General features: G+C 39.3%; 3 protein-coding genes across 3 annotated transcripts; 1 reads left to right on the top strand and 2 right to left on the bottom strand.

The window, feature by feature from the left end:
* Positions 1-1,084: 1,084 nt before the first annotated feature.
* Positions 1,085-7,007, bottom strand: snx5 (sorting nexin 5). The gene is made up of 13 exons (XM_079559789.1): positions 6,850-7,007; positions 5,935-6,039; positions 5,747-5,857; positions 5,552-5,673; positions 5,351-5,474; positions 4,959-5,054; positions 4,764-4,869; positions 4,590-4,665; positions 4,470-4,509; positions 4,304-4,390; positions 3,168-3,327; positions 3,002-3,087; positions 1,085-1,968 (listed from the first exon to the last, which is right to left on the bottom strand). The coding sequence occupies exons 1-13, from the start codon at positions 6,883-6,885 to the stop codon at positions 1,918-1,920; spliced, it is 1,200 nt and encodes a 399-aa protein (XP_079415915.1). The 5' UTR covers positions 6,886-7,007; the 3' UTR covers positions 1,085-1,917.
* A 478-nt stretch (positions 7,008-7,485) lies between these two features.
* On the top strand, positions 7,486-10,855 carry mgme1 (mitochondrial genome maintenance exonuclease 1). Its single transcript, XM_079559796.1, has 5 exons — positions 7,486-8,150; positions 9,379-9,616; positions 10,311-10,443; positions 10,548-10,678; positions 10,801-10,855. Exons 1-5 carry the CDS (start codon positions 7,619-7,621, stop codon positions 10,838-10,840), a joined length of 1,074 nt encoding a protein of 357 aa, XP_079415922.1. The 5' UTR covers positions 7,486-7,618; the 3' UTR covers positions 10,841-10,855.
* A 54-nt stretch (positions 10,856-10,909) lies between these two features.
* On the bottom strand, positions 10,910-12,183 carry LOC306965089 (glycine N-acyltransferase-like protein 3; the record flags this gene model as incomplete). Its single annotated transcript, XM_079559333.1, has 5 exons — positions 12,077-12,183; positions 11,892-12,002; positions 11,716-11,824; positions 11,385-11,511; positions 10,910-11,312 (listed from the first exon to the last, which is right to left on the bottom strand). Exons 1-5 carry the CDS (start codon positions 12,146-12,148, stop codon positions 10,910-10,912), a joined length of 822 nt encoding a protein of 273 aa, XP_079415459.1. The 5' UTR covers positions 12,149-12,183.
* Positions 12,184-13,246: the final 1,063 nt, after the last annotated feature.

Genomic DNA, 13,246 nt, shown 5'->3' on the forward strand with positions numbered 1-13,246 from the left:
ACAATCTGAGTGATCTTATTGAATGCTGAATGTAACAAGGGAATTTCTCCATTGTGAGATCAATAAAGGATTATCTTATCTTAAAGTGAAGAGTATAAGAAATGTTTTATATCCTGCTTTTAGTTTAAAATCTATTCCAACGTAATGTGTTACAACAACTGTCATTTGTGTCAGTTGATTTGTTAGACATTTGTTAAACTACTCAAAAGGCATCTTTGCAGTTTGGTTTATTTCAACAAATCTCAGGCGTACATCTGACACTGTGAAGTGGGTTCATGGCCTCTGGGTCAAATGCACAGTACTTGAGCTTTTAAGAGTTTTCGAAAGCCGTGTAAAGCAGCAGGTCTTAGTGAGTGAACAGAACAAGAGGCTGCCACGTTCACCTCCAAGTGCTTTCAGTTGTTCTGGTATTTTTTTTTTTTACTTCACGTAGCATAGATTAATCTAAATGGATACAAAAATGACACTGGTCAATGGATGTCAAATGAACAGACAAACAAGCAAGCAAAAGGTTTTGTGTAAAAGTAAAAAACCAAAGTTGCATAACTGACATGTGCAGGGCTATATATTTTTGCCTCGTTTGCTAAATCCACGTATAAAAGTGCATTCTGTCTGTGATTCCCTGGAGTATCCTGGCATTTCCTCGAAGCCAACCTAATGTGTATTAGAAGGCCTCGCTTCATGATCCGCGGTGGCCAATGGATTTAACACAACGCTCACAGATACAGCTGTGTCTCACGTCAACCAGCTGCCTGTGGTGAAACACTGCCCTCTAGTGGTTTTATCATTTGTGGACATTCACACAGTTGTCTTCCAAGATTTTTAGATTAAAACTGGCATGTAAATATTTGCCCGAAAGAAGAATAAAGGCTGAAGCAATATAGATGTAGAAATGGCCATGGATATTTAGCCAATTATCCACATTACTCATTGCTGTGAAATAATCTACATGTATATGAAATGTGATATATACAGTTTATATTACTGTTATAGTAGTCCCTTTAATAATCACAACCTTAATCCGCTTGTTTTGTTTGTAATTTACACACATTTAAATTCAGTTTTAAGTGGATATTCTGGTTGATACAAAATGGAAGTAGGGAAAGTAGGATTTATTTATTTTCATTATTACAAATCTAAAAAACACTAATGTTCTCCAATAAAGAATATGTAAAGGCTTGAAAAGAACTGGAATTCACCCGAAATACATTCACTTCTTTATAAAAAACTATAATGCAGTTCGACTCCATCTGATTGCAGTATGTTTTCACCCTTTTAGTGCATCTGTTTAAAAGGTAAACTCTTAGACGAATGGTACATTTTGTGACACAAGCAATTTGACGTAAAATATTGAAAGTAACACAAGGAACACAGTATTTGAAAACACGTTGTGCAGAGGTGTTCAGAATCCTTCCACAAAGGTATTGGGTGTTAACAAACTTAAATAACTTGTTTTGGTAAAGGCACTGATGTCATTGTTTTAGTTCATAATATAAATTGAACTGAGCAAATTATGTGGACATGAGTAACAGTGTTAATGAAGCTCACGCATTGTGGAGTACTTGCATCTATTTTGTATAGAGATTAAGTTGAGTGTGGCCAAATTGAGATTAAGTAACATGGCAATACTGAAACAGAAAGGCAAATGAGGAAAAATCATCACAGACATTGGCAACACATTGGCAGTCTTATTTCGGAAAGCGAAGATTGTACATCCAACACTAATGGATAAAGGATGGAGCAGAGGAGAGTGTAAACATACATGTATTCTGCTTACAAGACACTGGCTCGGTCTTGTGCAGGTTCGTAAAGTGACATAAGGCCCACAGGTAGAAGAGGAGAAGGGTTCATGTCCATCAAAAGCTCTGGAGATTTCCACTGGACATCAGATGGTGATGGCAGAAGCACGTGGACGCATCAGTTGTTGTTGATTAGGTCGATGCACCCTTGCAATAGAGTGGCGTTGTTCTGTGCACAAGGGAGAACAAAGTTAGGCTTATAGCATATATACATAAAGAAAGATGACTGCCATGCCTCTCAAACGGCAGTACAGGTACTACAGGCTCTCTTAATGAAGCCAAGGAGAATTTGAATGAATGAATTTGAACACATTTTTATTTAGACCTTGAAAAACATCCATTGTTCATCCATTATGCCAATGAAAATTGTACATGGAAAGAAAGTACATGTCCGAATGGGAGTGGAAAGAAGCAAGTTTTGTATTAAAGAGGGGGTATTATGCTTTTTTCAATCACATAGCACCAGTCTATAGCACACTACAATGATGACGAAACCTTCTGTTGGTCTGTAAATGCAGTAAATTAGAATAACTGCCTTGTATAAAATTGCTCTCTCTAAATGGCTGTAGCGAATGTCCTGAAATAGGCCTCTGTCTCTTTAAGAACCTCTGACCCTTTCCGACACGCCCCCTCCACACGCTGTCTGTGGCATCAGTGGGGAGGGGGCTCTGCTGAGGAGCAGTGGTTGGTTACTCGGCTGGTGACGAAAGCTCGGAGGCGTCTCCAGGAGGTGGGGGCGTTCCTAGGAGGACTCAGGCAAAGCTATCCCTAAAATGGCTGCCATCAGAGTTTTTACAGATTACTCAAAAATATATGAATGTGCCAAGGCAACACTTCAGGCATGTTTTTAATGAGGGAATGACATAATAACATGATGTAAAGCTTGAAAAAAACGATTTTGCATAATACCCCCCCTTTAAGACAATTTAACTCAAAACGGCTGGTGGTCTCTCCTCACAGCAGGTAGTCTTCTTTTATAATGACCTTTATTTAACAATGACTTAACCACTGACATTAAGAATCTCTTTTTCAGGGGAGCCCTGGAGACCTGAGGACCCGGATGAAACTTAAGCAGACAGGGAGAACATGCAGTCCATTGGAAATTTTGAGAAATCGTAGAATAACATCGGTAATGGTGGTTGGCAATAAAGACATTTTTTTGCTTTAGAAAGGAGAGAGATAAAAGATGGATCTGCACTAACCTTGGCATGCTTTATCTCAAGTTCAGCCATCTCTATGAGGTTTTTCCTGAAGGCCATTACACGCCTGCCCTTAAAATTAGTCAGTTCTAAAGAAAACAACAGAATTTACATACCGTTTGTCCAAGAGCAGAAACAGTTGATGTATTGCACTTGAAGACACACAAACCTTTCTTTCCGGACTCGGAGAGCTTGTCAAACTTCTGCAGACAATGCTGCTGGTTCTCCTCAGCCTGAGGGATGTCCTTACCCTTCAGTCTGGCCTTGTCCAAGGCCTTGTTTGAGTTTTCATAATCGGCCAAAGACCTTGCTCGTCTATACAACAAGTCCTACAAAGAACAAAGAGGTACAAAGTTTAATTTAGTATATTACACAGTCCAAGAGTCGCAACAATGTTGATAGTTGATGTTAGTATGATTTACTTAAAACAATACTAAGTAACTCATGCCCCTAGAGGCCGAAAGCGCCACTGCAGGTGTCGTAGCATGTTGCGTTTTTTTACTCATTAATTGTCTGTGAGAGTAAATACTACACTGACAGAAAAGACAAAAGGAGAAAGGGATATTGTACATCCAATTACACAATGGAGATTTTTTTTTTTTTACTCAAACTTGGCTGTAAATACTGTTAAGGGGCGCTAGCCTGCAGTTAGCATTGCCCGTTCCCCTGTTAGCTGCTTCTTCGGGATTCTATTAGTGCGTATTGGTGGCTCCGGAGAGGAAAGACACCCCCCAATCATCCCATTAACACTTGTATTACCCCCAGAGGAACCACGAAAAGGATTTAAGGTAAACAAGTCACTTAGTACAGCTTTTAAAAATATAAATATTTCCCAAGGTATAGAGAAAATACAACAGGATTACATGTGCAACACCATCAACATGATGTGTTTAATACACAGCAATTGCAAAATTACTGTCCACAAGAGCAGCAGCTTTGAACGGCTCACAGCCCTGACAATTGTGTCCTATTACAATAAAGAGATGCATGGTCTGTGTTAACCATAAAGTTAGAGATAGGTTTAGAGCTATAGTTTTTTATATTTTCAGACAAACTAACTAGCACTAACCATAGTGTATGCTTGAACACTGCTGGGCATAAATGTGAATGTTACCGCATGATACACATTGACAATAGCATAAACTATCGAAATGCTGGTCCCGGCTAAACATCAACTGCCGACTTACCAGTTCCCACCAGGCCTAGATCAAGGACAAGTCTGAGAACCATTGGTCTATGTTATTCACTCCATCGGACCTCTGTTTACTGTAATGCATGATCTTTGTTATGGAATAAATACCTCACCTTTGCAGCCTGAATATCTCTCATATAATATCTTAGCAGCTCTGTCAGTTTTAGCTCCTGGTCCGATGCCACTCGTCCCTCCACTTTCTGTAAAAAACATAGAAATCACTATACATAGGAGTACATAGACATAAAAGATTATCAGATTTAGATAGTTTGTACTTACTCTTAGTTTTTCAAATAGGTCAGACAATTTCTCTAAATGCCTGAATAATAAAATGAGACAACTTTATTGCTGTTTTTATTGCTTTCAACAACAACAGACTGTTCAAACTTTTAAACTTACTTTTTATTTGCTGTACCGTCGTCGGCTGAAATGCTGCTTAAAGTTGACGAGATGCGAATATAGTCTTCAGCAATATCTGTTAAAACACACATTAAAACAAATCATATGATTCAACAGAAATACCATTTAGAGACATTTGTGGGTTTTTCAATAATTGTGAGAAGGATGCAATACTTTGGTGTGACCGAGTCATTTTTTCAGCTTTGGCAGTGGAGTCTTTAATTTTGCTGTAGTAGTCGAGGAGGAATGTCTTCTCCTGCTCAAAAAAGTCATCAACTTCCTGGAAGAAACAAAACGATACACAAAGTTACCGAAGGAAAGGAGCTACTGCATCACTTTGTCTTTGTTCCACATGATGTGAGAACCAACCTTTACTCCCGAGATTAAGACTTCATCTGCTGATTTGACCATGTTTTTGAAGAAACCTCCAAACATTTCCTTTGCATTCTTTCTCCTTACACTTAGCTACAGATTCAAAGAAAAAAAAATCACCCGAGTATAAATAATAAATATATGAGTATTACTGTTCACAAATAAATGTCAAGTTTTAGTCAAGTTTGAGCTGCTTTGTAAACAAACACACACACACACACACGCGCGCGCACACACACACACACACACACACACGCACTCTCTACTATTGAACAGGGCCACAAATGCTGACCACAGCAGGACAGAGGGCATGTGTCACAACTCTCCAGTAAACTCCATTTCCTTTGTTTTCAGGGAAATGAAGTCAGCATTAACATGCAGGCACTTACATCCTGGTCGTACTCTAAGAAAATCTGGAAGTTTCTGTCTTTGCTTAGAATGGGATGTGAGGAGACCCTCTGCAGGAAGATTTCATGCACTTGCACGGTTTTCTTGAACACAGCCAAGTATTCCCTAAAACGGACATAAAACCACTTTGAGGAACTTGTTGAATGTAAAATTACATGACAGTGATGCTTGTGTGTACTCACGCTTCCAGTTCCTGTTTCATTTTAGTGTACTCTTCCTTTGTCATAGTGGCCTCGCCTTCTCCAAGTTTATGCATCTTTTCTCGTGGTCCCTCAAAGTCAGGTTTTGGTGGTGAGGGAGGAATCTTTTTGGAGAGATATGGACAACTATGTTAAAATAGAAGGTGAAAAACTACATTTAAAATGACCTGAACATACAATAAGACCGGCATATTCCTCTGTCTCAACCAGAGTGTCATGGAGCCAAATAAAGTCTTCATGCTGCCGGGGGACAGAGAACTCCGGCTTCTGGAAAGAGCTCAGTGTTGTCTAGAAAAAAATATATTTTAAATGTTTAATGACATGAAAATAAATCTACAATTAGTTTACAATAAAAATGTACATACTTTTGTATGAACAGTAAACTTGACTTTGTCCCTCTCACACAACGCATCAGGAATGTCAATCAGAAGTGAAGCGTCATTGTTCAAGTCCACAGACACTGAACGAAGCTGAGAAAGAGAGAAAAGCAACATTTTAGAGCGGCACAATTGTGGAAACCTAATTGCATGTTTTTGTACAAGTTTTGCAAGTATATTTTTTACAATGTATGTTTTAAATGAAAGAGTCAGCACACAGTGGACATTTTACACATGTCCAAGAGTACTACCATTTCAGAGAAGACATATTCTAAACTAAAACAAATAGAAGAATCACATGCATTTCAGAACACATATGCTCTGGCAAAAACTCAAGCAAGATCACCAGGTTTGAAACATTGTAATAAAAACATTAAACGTGAGGCCAGAAAATTGTACTTCCTAAATAATAGCAATTTTGAGTCGTTTTCGATGCGCAGCTCATGCAAGATAATCAGAAAATCCACCGTCTTTAAATATTTTTTGATAGCAGTTAGTCGACCACAAAATGTATAACTTCATCATTGCATCATAAAGCCTCCAGCTGCAACTCAGACGTACCCCATCTTTTTATAAACAAAAAGGCACATCATTTGAAGCCAGCTGATCCAACCAATCTCCTACTAGGCGAAAAATGTCTTTAGCAACAGTGAGTTAGAAAAGCAACAACGTGGCTTTTTATAGCTGTAAGCAGAGTCTACCAATTCATAAATAGCACACAAACCGAGCACTGAACAATCGCATTTGTTTGATTTCCAAAATACGCGTTGAGTGTCTTAGTTTTGAAAGCAACTTCGCGATTGTGTGTAAGTTAGCCCAGCTGCAACAGTGTAGGCTAACTCGGGAGCTACAAGTATCTTTTTTTTGGGTGCAATTTGGCTGAAAAACAAACACACAACTTACTTTTTCCTTATTGCTTTCGTCTAAAGTGGATGTCATGCTGGTACTTAAAAATACGGGGAGTAACTTATGCAGACGGACAGCAGAAATAGCTAAACTAAATCCAGGAAGCTCTCTGCTGTTGGAGAGATGCCTGACGAGGAGCTGTCAACTATTTTTTTTTTTTTTTTTTTCTTTACCCTCATTTCGATGACGATCATGAAAGATAAAGTCCCGCCTTTGGCCTAATCTGACTGGATAGTGACACGTTGAGAAGTCCGGCGATTCGTCTGTATGCAAATCAATCATAATCAATCTTTAACTGCTCGTTTTAAGACCATACGTTCAGAAATAATAAATAATAAGTAATATAGGAGCAAATGTCAGTCACTATTAACAGCAATAATGATTCGGGGGGGGGAGAACAAGATACAAAAAGATGTATTATAATTTTGTGCGCTACGGCTATATTTAAGTGACGGACCATATTCTCTGGGAAATGTAGTCCTTTTACCGTTAGAGTCCTTTTACAAATCCCCCCCGAAAGACTACAAGTCCCACGTAACGGAAACGTGTCCAGCGAAATGAGCGCGTCGTTTGGAAACTGTTGTGCAATCTGACGATTTTGTTCACTGAGACATGCCTGGGCAAGTACTTGAAACGAAACTACCTCAAAACACGTAAATATACCTCAAATCAAGCGGGTTTATGTTCTTGTGTATGAGCCTAAACAGCAATAAAAGAGTCCTCTTGTTGTTTTCGTCCCCCGCGTTGTTGTGTAAAGTTTACCAGCATGTTCGCCCTCAGAAATGCCTCTGTTGTGGGCTTTTTAGTTCAGATGCCTTGTTGTGCCTCCCACCTGGTGACTCATTTGTCGTCGGGTCACGGGATGTTATCCTCAAAGAGACCGAGCCCATACAGCGCAGTGGATACAGAGCGCTACTCTTCTCTCGTGAAGTCTGTCATATCCAGGGTGAGCTCACAGACCCCCACAACTATGCAGGAGGAGGATGAACACATGTATGGACCTATCATCGGTACCCCGCCGCCTACCGCGACCGCTACGGGAGGCGAGAGGAGGAGGTCACCTAAAGTCCTCCATCCTTTTTTACACCCCGAAGAGACCACAGCAGAGGAGGAGGAGGCGGGGGCAGGACCACTGGCTCGGATTCATCTGAGCAGGGGCCAGGGCAGGAGTGCTGTCCCGAGTGTGACCCGCATCCTTCAGCAGACACTGTCCCCGGAGCAGGTCTTCTACCTGGAGAGGTGGAAGAGAAAGATGGTGCAGGAGCTGGGGGAGGAAGGCTTCAAGGAGTATAGTCAAAGTAAGTATTGCAGCACAAACGCCACTACAGCATCGACTTATTCTGTTACTACCAGTGTTAATTTTGACAACATATTTTAATTTAGTTTTAGTCTTAGTCTTTTGACGAAAATGTAATTCGATTTTAGTCTAGTTTTAGTCAAAAAAATATCTTCAATTTTAGTCTAGTTTTAGTCGACTAAAATTTCAAGTAGCCTAAATTTAGTCGACTAAAATTTCAAGTAAATTTAGTCGACTAAATTTAAGACTAATTTAGTCAACTTTGCATTGATAATATTCATTATAATCATATTTAATCTTCATGGAGCTGCTCCACATGAACAAAGCTCAGAGCTGATCCTTTAACAGAGAATTTACATGATCTGAGGCTCTTTCAGACGGTCAATAGAAGTTTGGATTATTTTAGTCTCTCCCTTTCATTTTTATTTAGTCTTATTTTAGTCGACTGAAACATCTGGACATTTTAGTCATAGTTTTAGTCTCATGAAAAACTTTTAATTTAGTTTTAGTCCAATTTTAGTCAACAAAAATATCACTTTGACTAAAATTAAGACTAAATATTTTAGTCGACGAAATTAACACTGGTTACTACCACAGCAGCTCGAAGTGAAGTTGAGCAAGAAAGATGAGTAAGTTCAGAGATGTAATAATAAAAAAGGCACTGAAATAATATGCGTTTTTATCAAAAAGTTAAACTATAGAGTGCAATCATGCCCATCTTTAAATAGAAATAGAATATGTATATAAGAAACTAGTAAAATCACCCGAATAATGGCTGTTACCTTGCCTACTTTAAGAATTGCTCTTGAGTGACTTAGCAAATTCATATCAGTAGAAAACATGCTTATATAAATCAATAGAGTTCGGGAATGTGACGTCATATAGCTAAGCATTATGGGATTAGCAGCAATTGTAAATTAATGGAGATTTTAAAAGTTCAAATACTGGAGTTATTGTTCACATTAAAACACTTGGACACCACAGTGTGTTAGATGGATTTACCAGCAGTAACTCTGCAGCTAACGGAGCTGTTCCACGGCTTTTTTCCTCCACTTTTTATACAGTTTTTAGCTAATGTTAGTCTATGGAAATGTATGCTAACAGCTGCAAAGATGGCGGATCTCCATGGTAACTGTGGACTTTCCCGAACTCTATATGCTTATCAATGTTACATGTTATAATGACTATATCTTAAGAAAACGACTCTATTTTTAATGTTTTTCTTGCAGATCTTTTCAAACAGGGGAGGACGTTTCATTCTGCATTGGAGGACGTTTTCACATCGGGTGTGAAGTGGGAGGCGGGGAGCCCCTCTGAAATGTCCCAGTATTCCCCTGAGGTGCGCGGGTACATGGAGAGCGTCTCGCATGTACTGGAAGATGTCCGAGAAGTGCGAGCCATAGAGAGCACAGTCCAGCACAGTGCTCTGAATTATCTGGGCATTGTGGACTGTGTTGCCCGCTACAGGTAACTGTCCTAATTTACAGACACAATTTAGAATATTGATGGAAAGGTGCATTAGTTTAAAGGAACAGGAAACCGTTTCTCCATACTGTGATGTGTTCTTACCTGAGCTTAGACGAGTTGATATGTACCTGTCTGGTCTTTGTGCCCGTGGAAGAGCGTGGTAGCTTCCAACTTCACCCCCGTTCGGAGCTATAGGAATATGCTGGGAGAGGCCAAATGCTAACAACATCTTTGGTCTTTGTGCGTGACTGAGGGCACACACAAAGACAAGGCAGGTACGCACCAACTCGTCTAAGCTCATGTAAGAACATATCTCAGTATGGAAAAATGGTGGCCTGTTCCTTTAAGTGGTCAAATAAAAATAAAATGTGTATATCGTTTACTTTCATTGATTTGTAGCGCACAATTCATACATAAGGCAATTGTATAGATTTAATACAAGTCTTTTTTTTATTGTAATCGGGCTGGCTTTCATTCTTTCCATCCAAGTACACGAGTCAGTTGAATTGATAAATCAAAAGTACAAAAATATGTATATTAGCTTATAGTAAGTATAAAGCTGCTGTATAAACGTTTATTACAATTTAAGTACGATGAAAGAAGCCTGTATCTCAGTGCTCGTAAGTACTTTTTCTGTTGATGTTTAAGCTGAAATACTTGGCCGCTTTAAACTCAATTCACTTTTTTCCGACAGAGGCGTCTTATGTCTTATTGATTGGAAGACTTCCGAAAAATCGAAGCCATTTTTAAGCAACACATACGACAACCCCATTCAAGTGGCTGCGTACGCTGGAGCGCTCAACACTGACGTCAACTACAAATACCAGGTGCTTTTTTTTGCTCCTTCATTTTTCTTTGGAAAGAAATAAGAAAAAGGCAAATATTACACTTATCAGTCATGAGCCACTAAATGTAACTTTCCCTCTTGCAGGTTGAGAATGGTCTTATAGTTGTCGCCTACAAAGACGGCTCGCCTGCTCACGCTCATAAGATTAATTCAGAGCTGATGTCAGATTATTGGAAAACTTGGCTGCTCCGTCTGGAAGATTATCATGAAAAGAGGTATAGAAATTCAAATCAATGCCAGTCATAATGTTACAACAATTCACAATTATGTCATATTTTCATTTAAGTGCTCAGGCTGTCATTACTACCACTGATATCGTACATTTCTTTTTGTTTAGGTCTGCCCAAGCTTCAAGTGATGTTTCAGAGAAGAGATGAGATGCGGACAAGCTTTTATTAGACGTTTGTGAATGAGGACAGGTCTTATGTTTGTTTGCAAATACACCATTAATTAGCAATTGGTGTAAAGTCAAACCAAGTGTGTCTATACGAGGGGTCTTCTGTAAATCCTAATCTTTTGAACATCTGGAAAGAGACTGTATTTTCCTCTTCAATGAAGCAAAATACTGGGTATCCTTCAGTGTAGAGTCTTTTAGCCAGTGCGCAGACCACCACCCTGGCATAGCCTTTCCCTCTGTGTTCAGGCAGGGTGTACAGCATCCCCATAGCGCAGGATGCATAAGTCAGAACCCAGGACACGGGCCGTCCCTCTGCGTCCAGCACACAACAGGACGGGAAGTATCTCACCATGTTTTGGATCATGCTCACTGCATTATCTTGCCCAAACTTCCACGTCTGCTTGAGCAGTTGGATGTGGGATTCATTCACGGAGCCCAGAGTGATCCCAGAGCTAAAGAAAATCAAAAGAGTGTTTTTAGATGAATTAAAAAACAAAATAAAGAAGAATTTGTGAGAGAATTACCAGTTTACATCAGGGAGGCAGGACAAGTCTTTTAGGATCATCATGTGACACAGTGACAGATGTCTCCATAAACTTTGTTTTTCTGATGCCACTGCTTTAAATATCTCCCTGTTGTCAAGATCAGTGCCTATTTATTACAGCAAAAAAGGTTTGTTAAATCAACTGAAGGTTTTAAAACACTGAAAGAAAATGTATTTCTCTATTAAATAAATGCTTGTCAGATTTATTTTGTAAGTCACAATAGCAATACAGTGTGGTGTTTATTGAAACTAGATCAAAGTGCCATATATATTGTTAAACTTTAACCCAAAGCATAAAAGTAGTTACCCACCTACACACATGGACTGTGTCCAATCAAAAACTTTGCCGTTTCTTATTGTTTTTTCCAAAGCTGCTTTGTCTTTTACAAAAATGTGTATATCTTTAAAAAAGTCAGTTTCCTGAACAAATAAAGAGTTAAAAATCGTGACCAATAATGAATATTGCAACACATTTATTCTCTGTTACCTGTTCACGGGTTGGCTTACAAACGAGAACACTGAAGTCTGGCCAGTTGTCCACAAACACCTTCATTGGATCTGCGTGAACTCTGGACTTCAGCAGCAAAGTTCCGAACACCTTCACAAAGAGGTGTTATTAGAAAGAAAGAAATAATAATTCTAAAATTCCAATATAACTGTACTTGCACAAACCGCTTGAGATAGGGGTAGATAAGTTTGCAGCTCCATTCTCGCACTTTCCTCTTGTTCTGCTGTCAGTTCCATCACGTGACAATGGGTTAGTGAACAAAATTCTACCTGCAAATAAAACTCCGCCACTTGAAAAGAGCGTGCGGGTCTAAATCAAGGCGCGCTTCAGATGCGGCATGCGCTACATGCGCTATCCGGCACTATACTGTACGCGCTGTACCTACAGTAGCACTCCTGAAGAGAAAACTGAAAGCTTGTCATTGGTTGATTCATCGTCGCACTTTCGCCATAAAAAAAATGCAACTTTATAATGTTTTATAGACTTGCTTAAATGTTCAAGTTCAAGTTCATTCTCGTTGTCAAGAATGTTTTTTTTTTTTAATAACTTTTTACAAAACCAAAAGTTTACATACATTTCGCTAACATTTGGTAGCATTGCCTTTAAACTCCATAACTTGGGTAAAATGTTTTGGATATCCTTCCACAAGCTTCTCATAATAGTTCCATTTGTAACTGAGCCACATTTGTAGGCCACCTTGCGTGCACATGCCTTTTCAGCTCTGCCCATACATTTTCACCTGGACTGAGATCAGGACTTTGTGATGACCACTTCAAAACATTGACTTTGTTTTCCTGAAGTCACTTTGTAACCAGTATTGGCCGTATGCATTGGGAATTGTCCATTTGGACCCATCTGCACCCATGCTTTAACTTCCTGGCTGATGTCTTGAGATGTTGTGCCAATATTTCCACATAGTGTTCTTTCTTCATGATGTCATCTATTTTGTGAAGTGCACCAGTCCCTCCTGCAGCAGAAAAACCCCACAGCATGATGCTGCCACCCCCGTATTTCACAGTTGGGATGGTGTTTCTCAGGCTTGCAAGACTCCATCCATTTTCCTCCAAACGTAACGATGGTCATTATGGCCACCATAATGGGTAACACTTTACATTACGAGCCAGTAAGTCCATGGTACTTTCAGTGGTAATTACTAGTAATAACAGTGGTACTTAGTGTGGTACCTAGAGTAGTAAGTACCCAATAGGGTAATTATGGCCACAATATATGTCTCCCAAATTTAAAATATTTATCCTATTTTTATTTGCAAACTCCAAACTGGCTTTTTTCTGTTTCTTTTGGAGTAAGGGCTTCTTCCTGGCAGAGTTCTCTCT

The sequence above is a fragment of the Gobius niger genome (assembly GCF_951799975.1).
Source record: "Gobius niger genome assembly, chromosome: 7".
Taxonomy (NCBI): domain Eukaryota; kingdom Metazoa; phylum Chordata; class Actinopteri; order Gobiiformes; family Gobiidae; genus Gobius; species Gobius niger.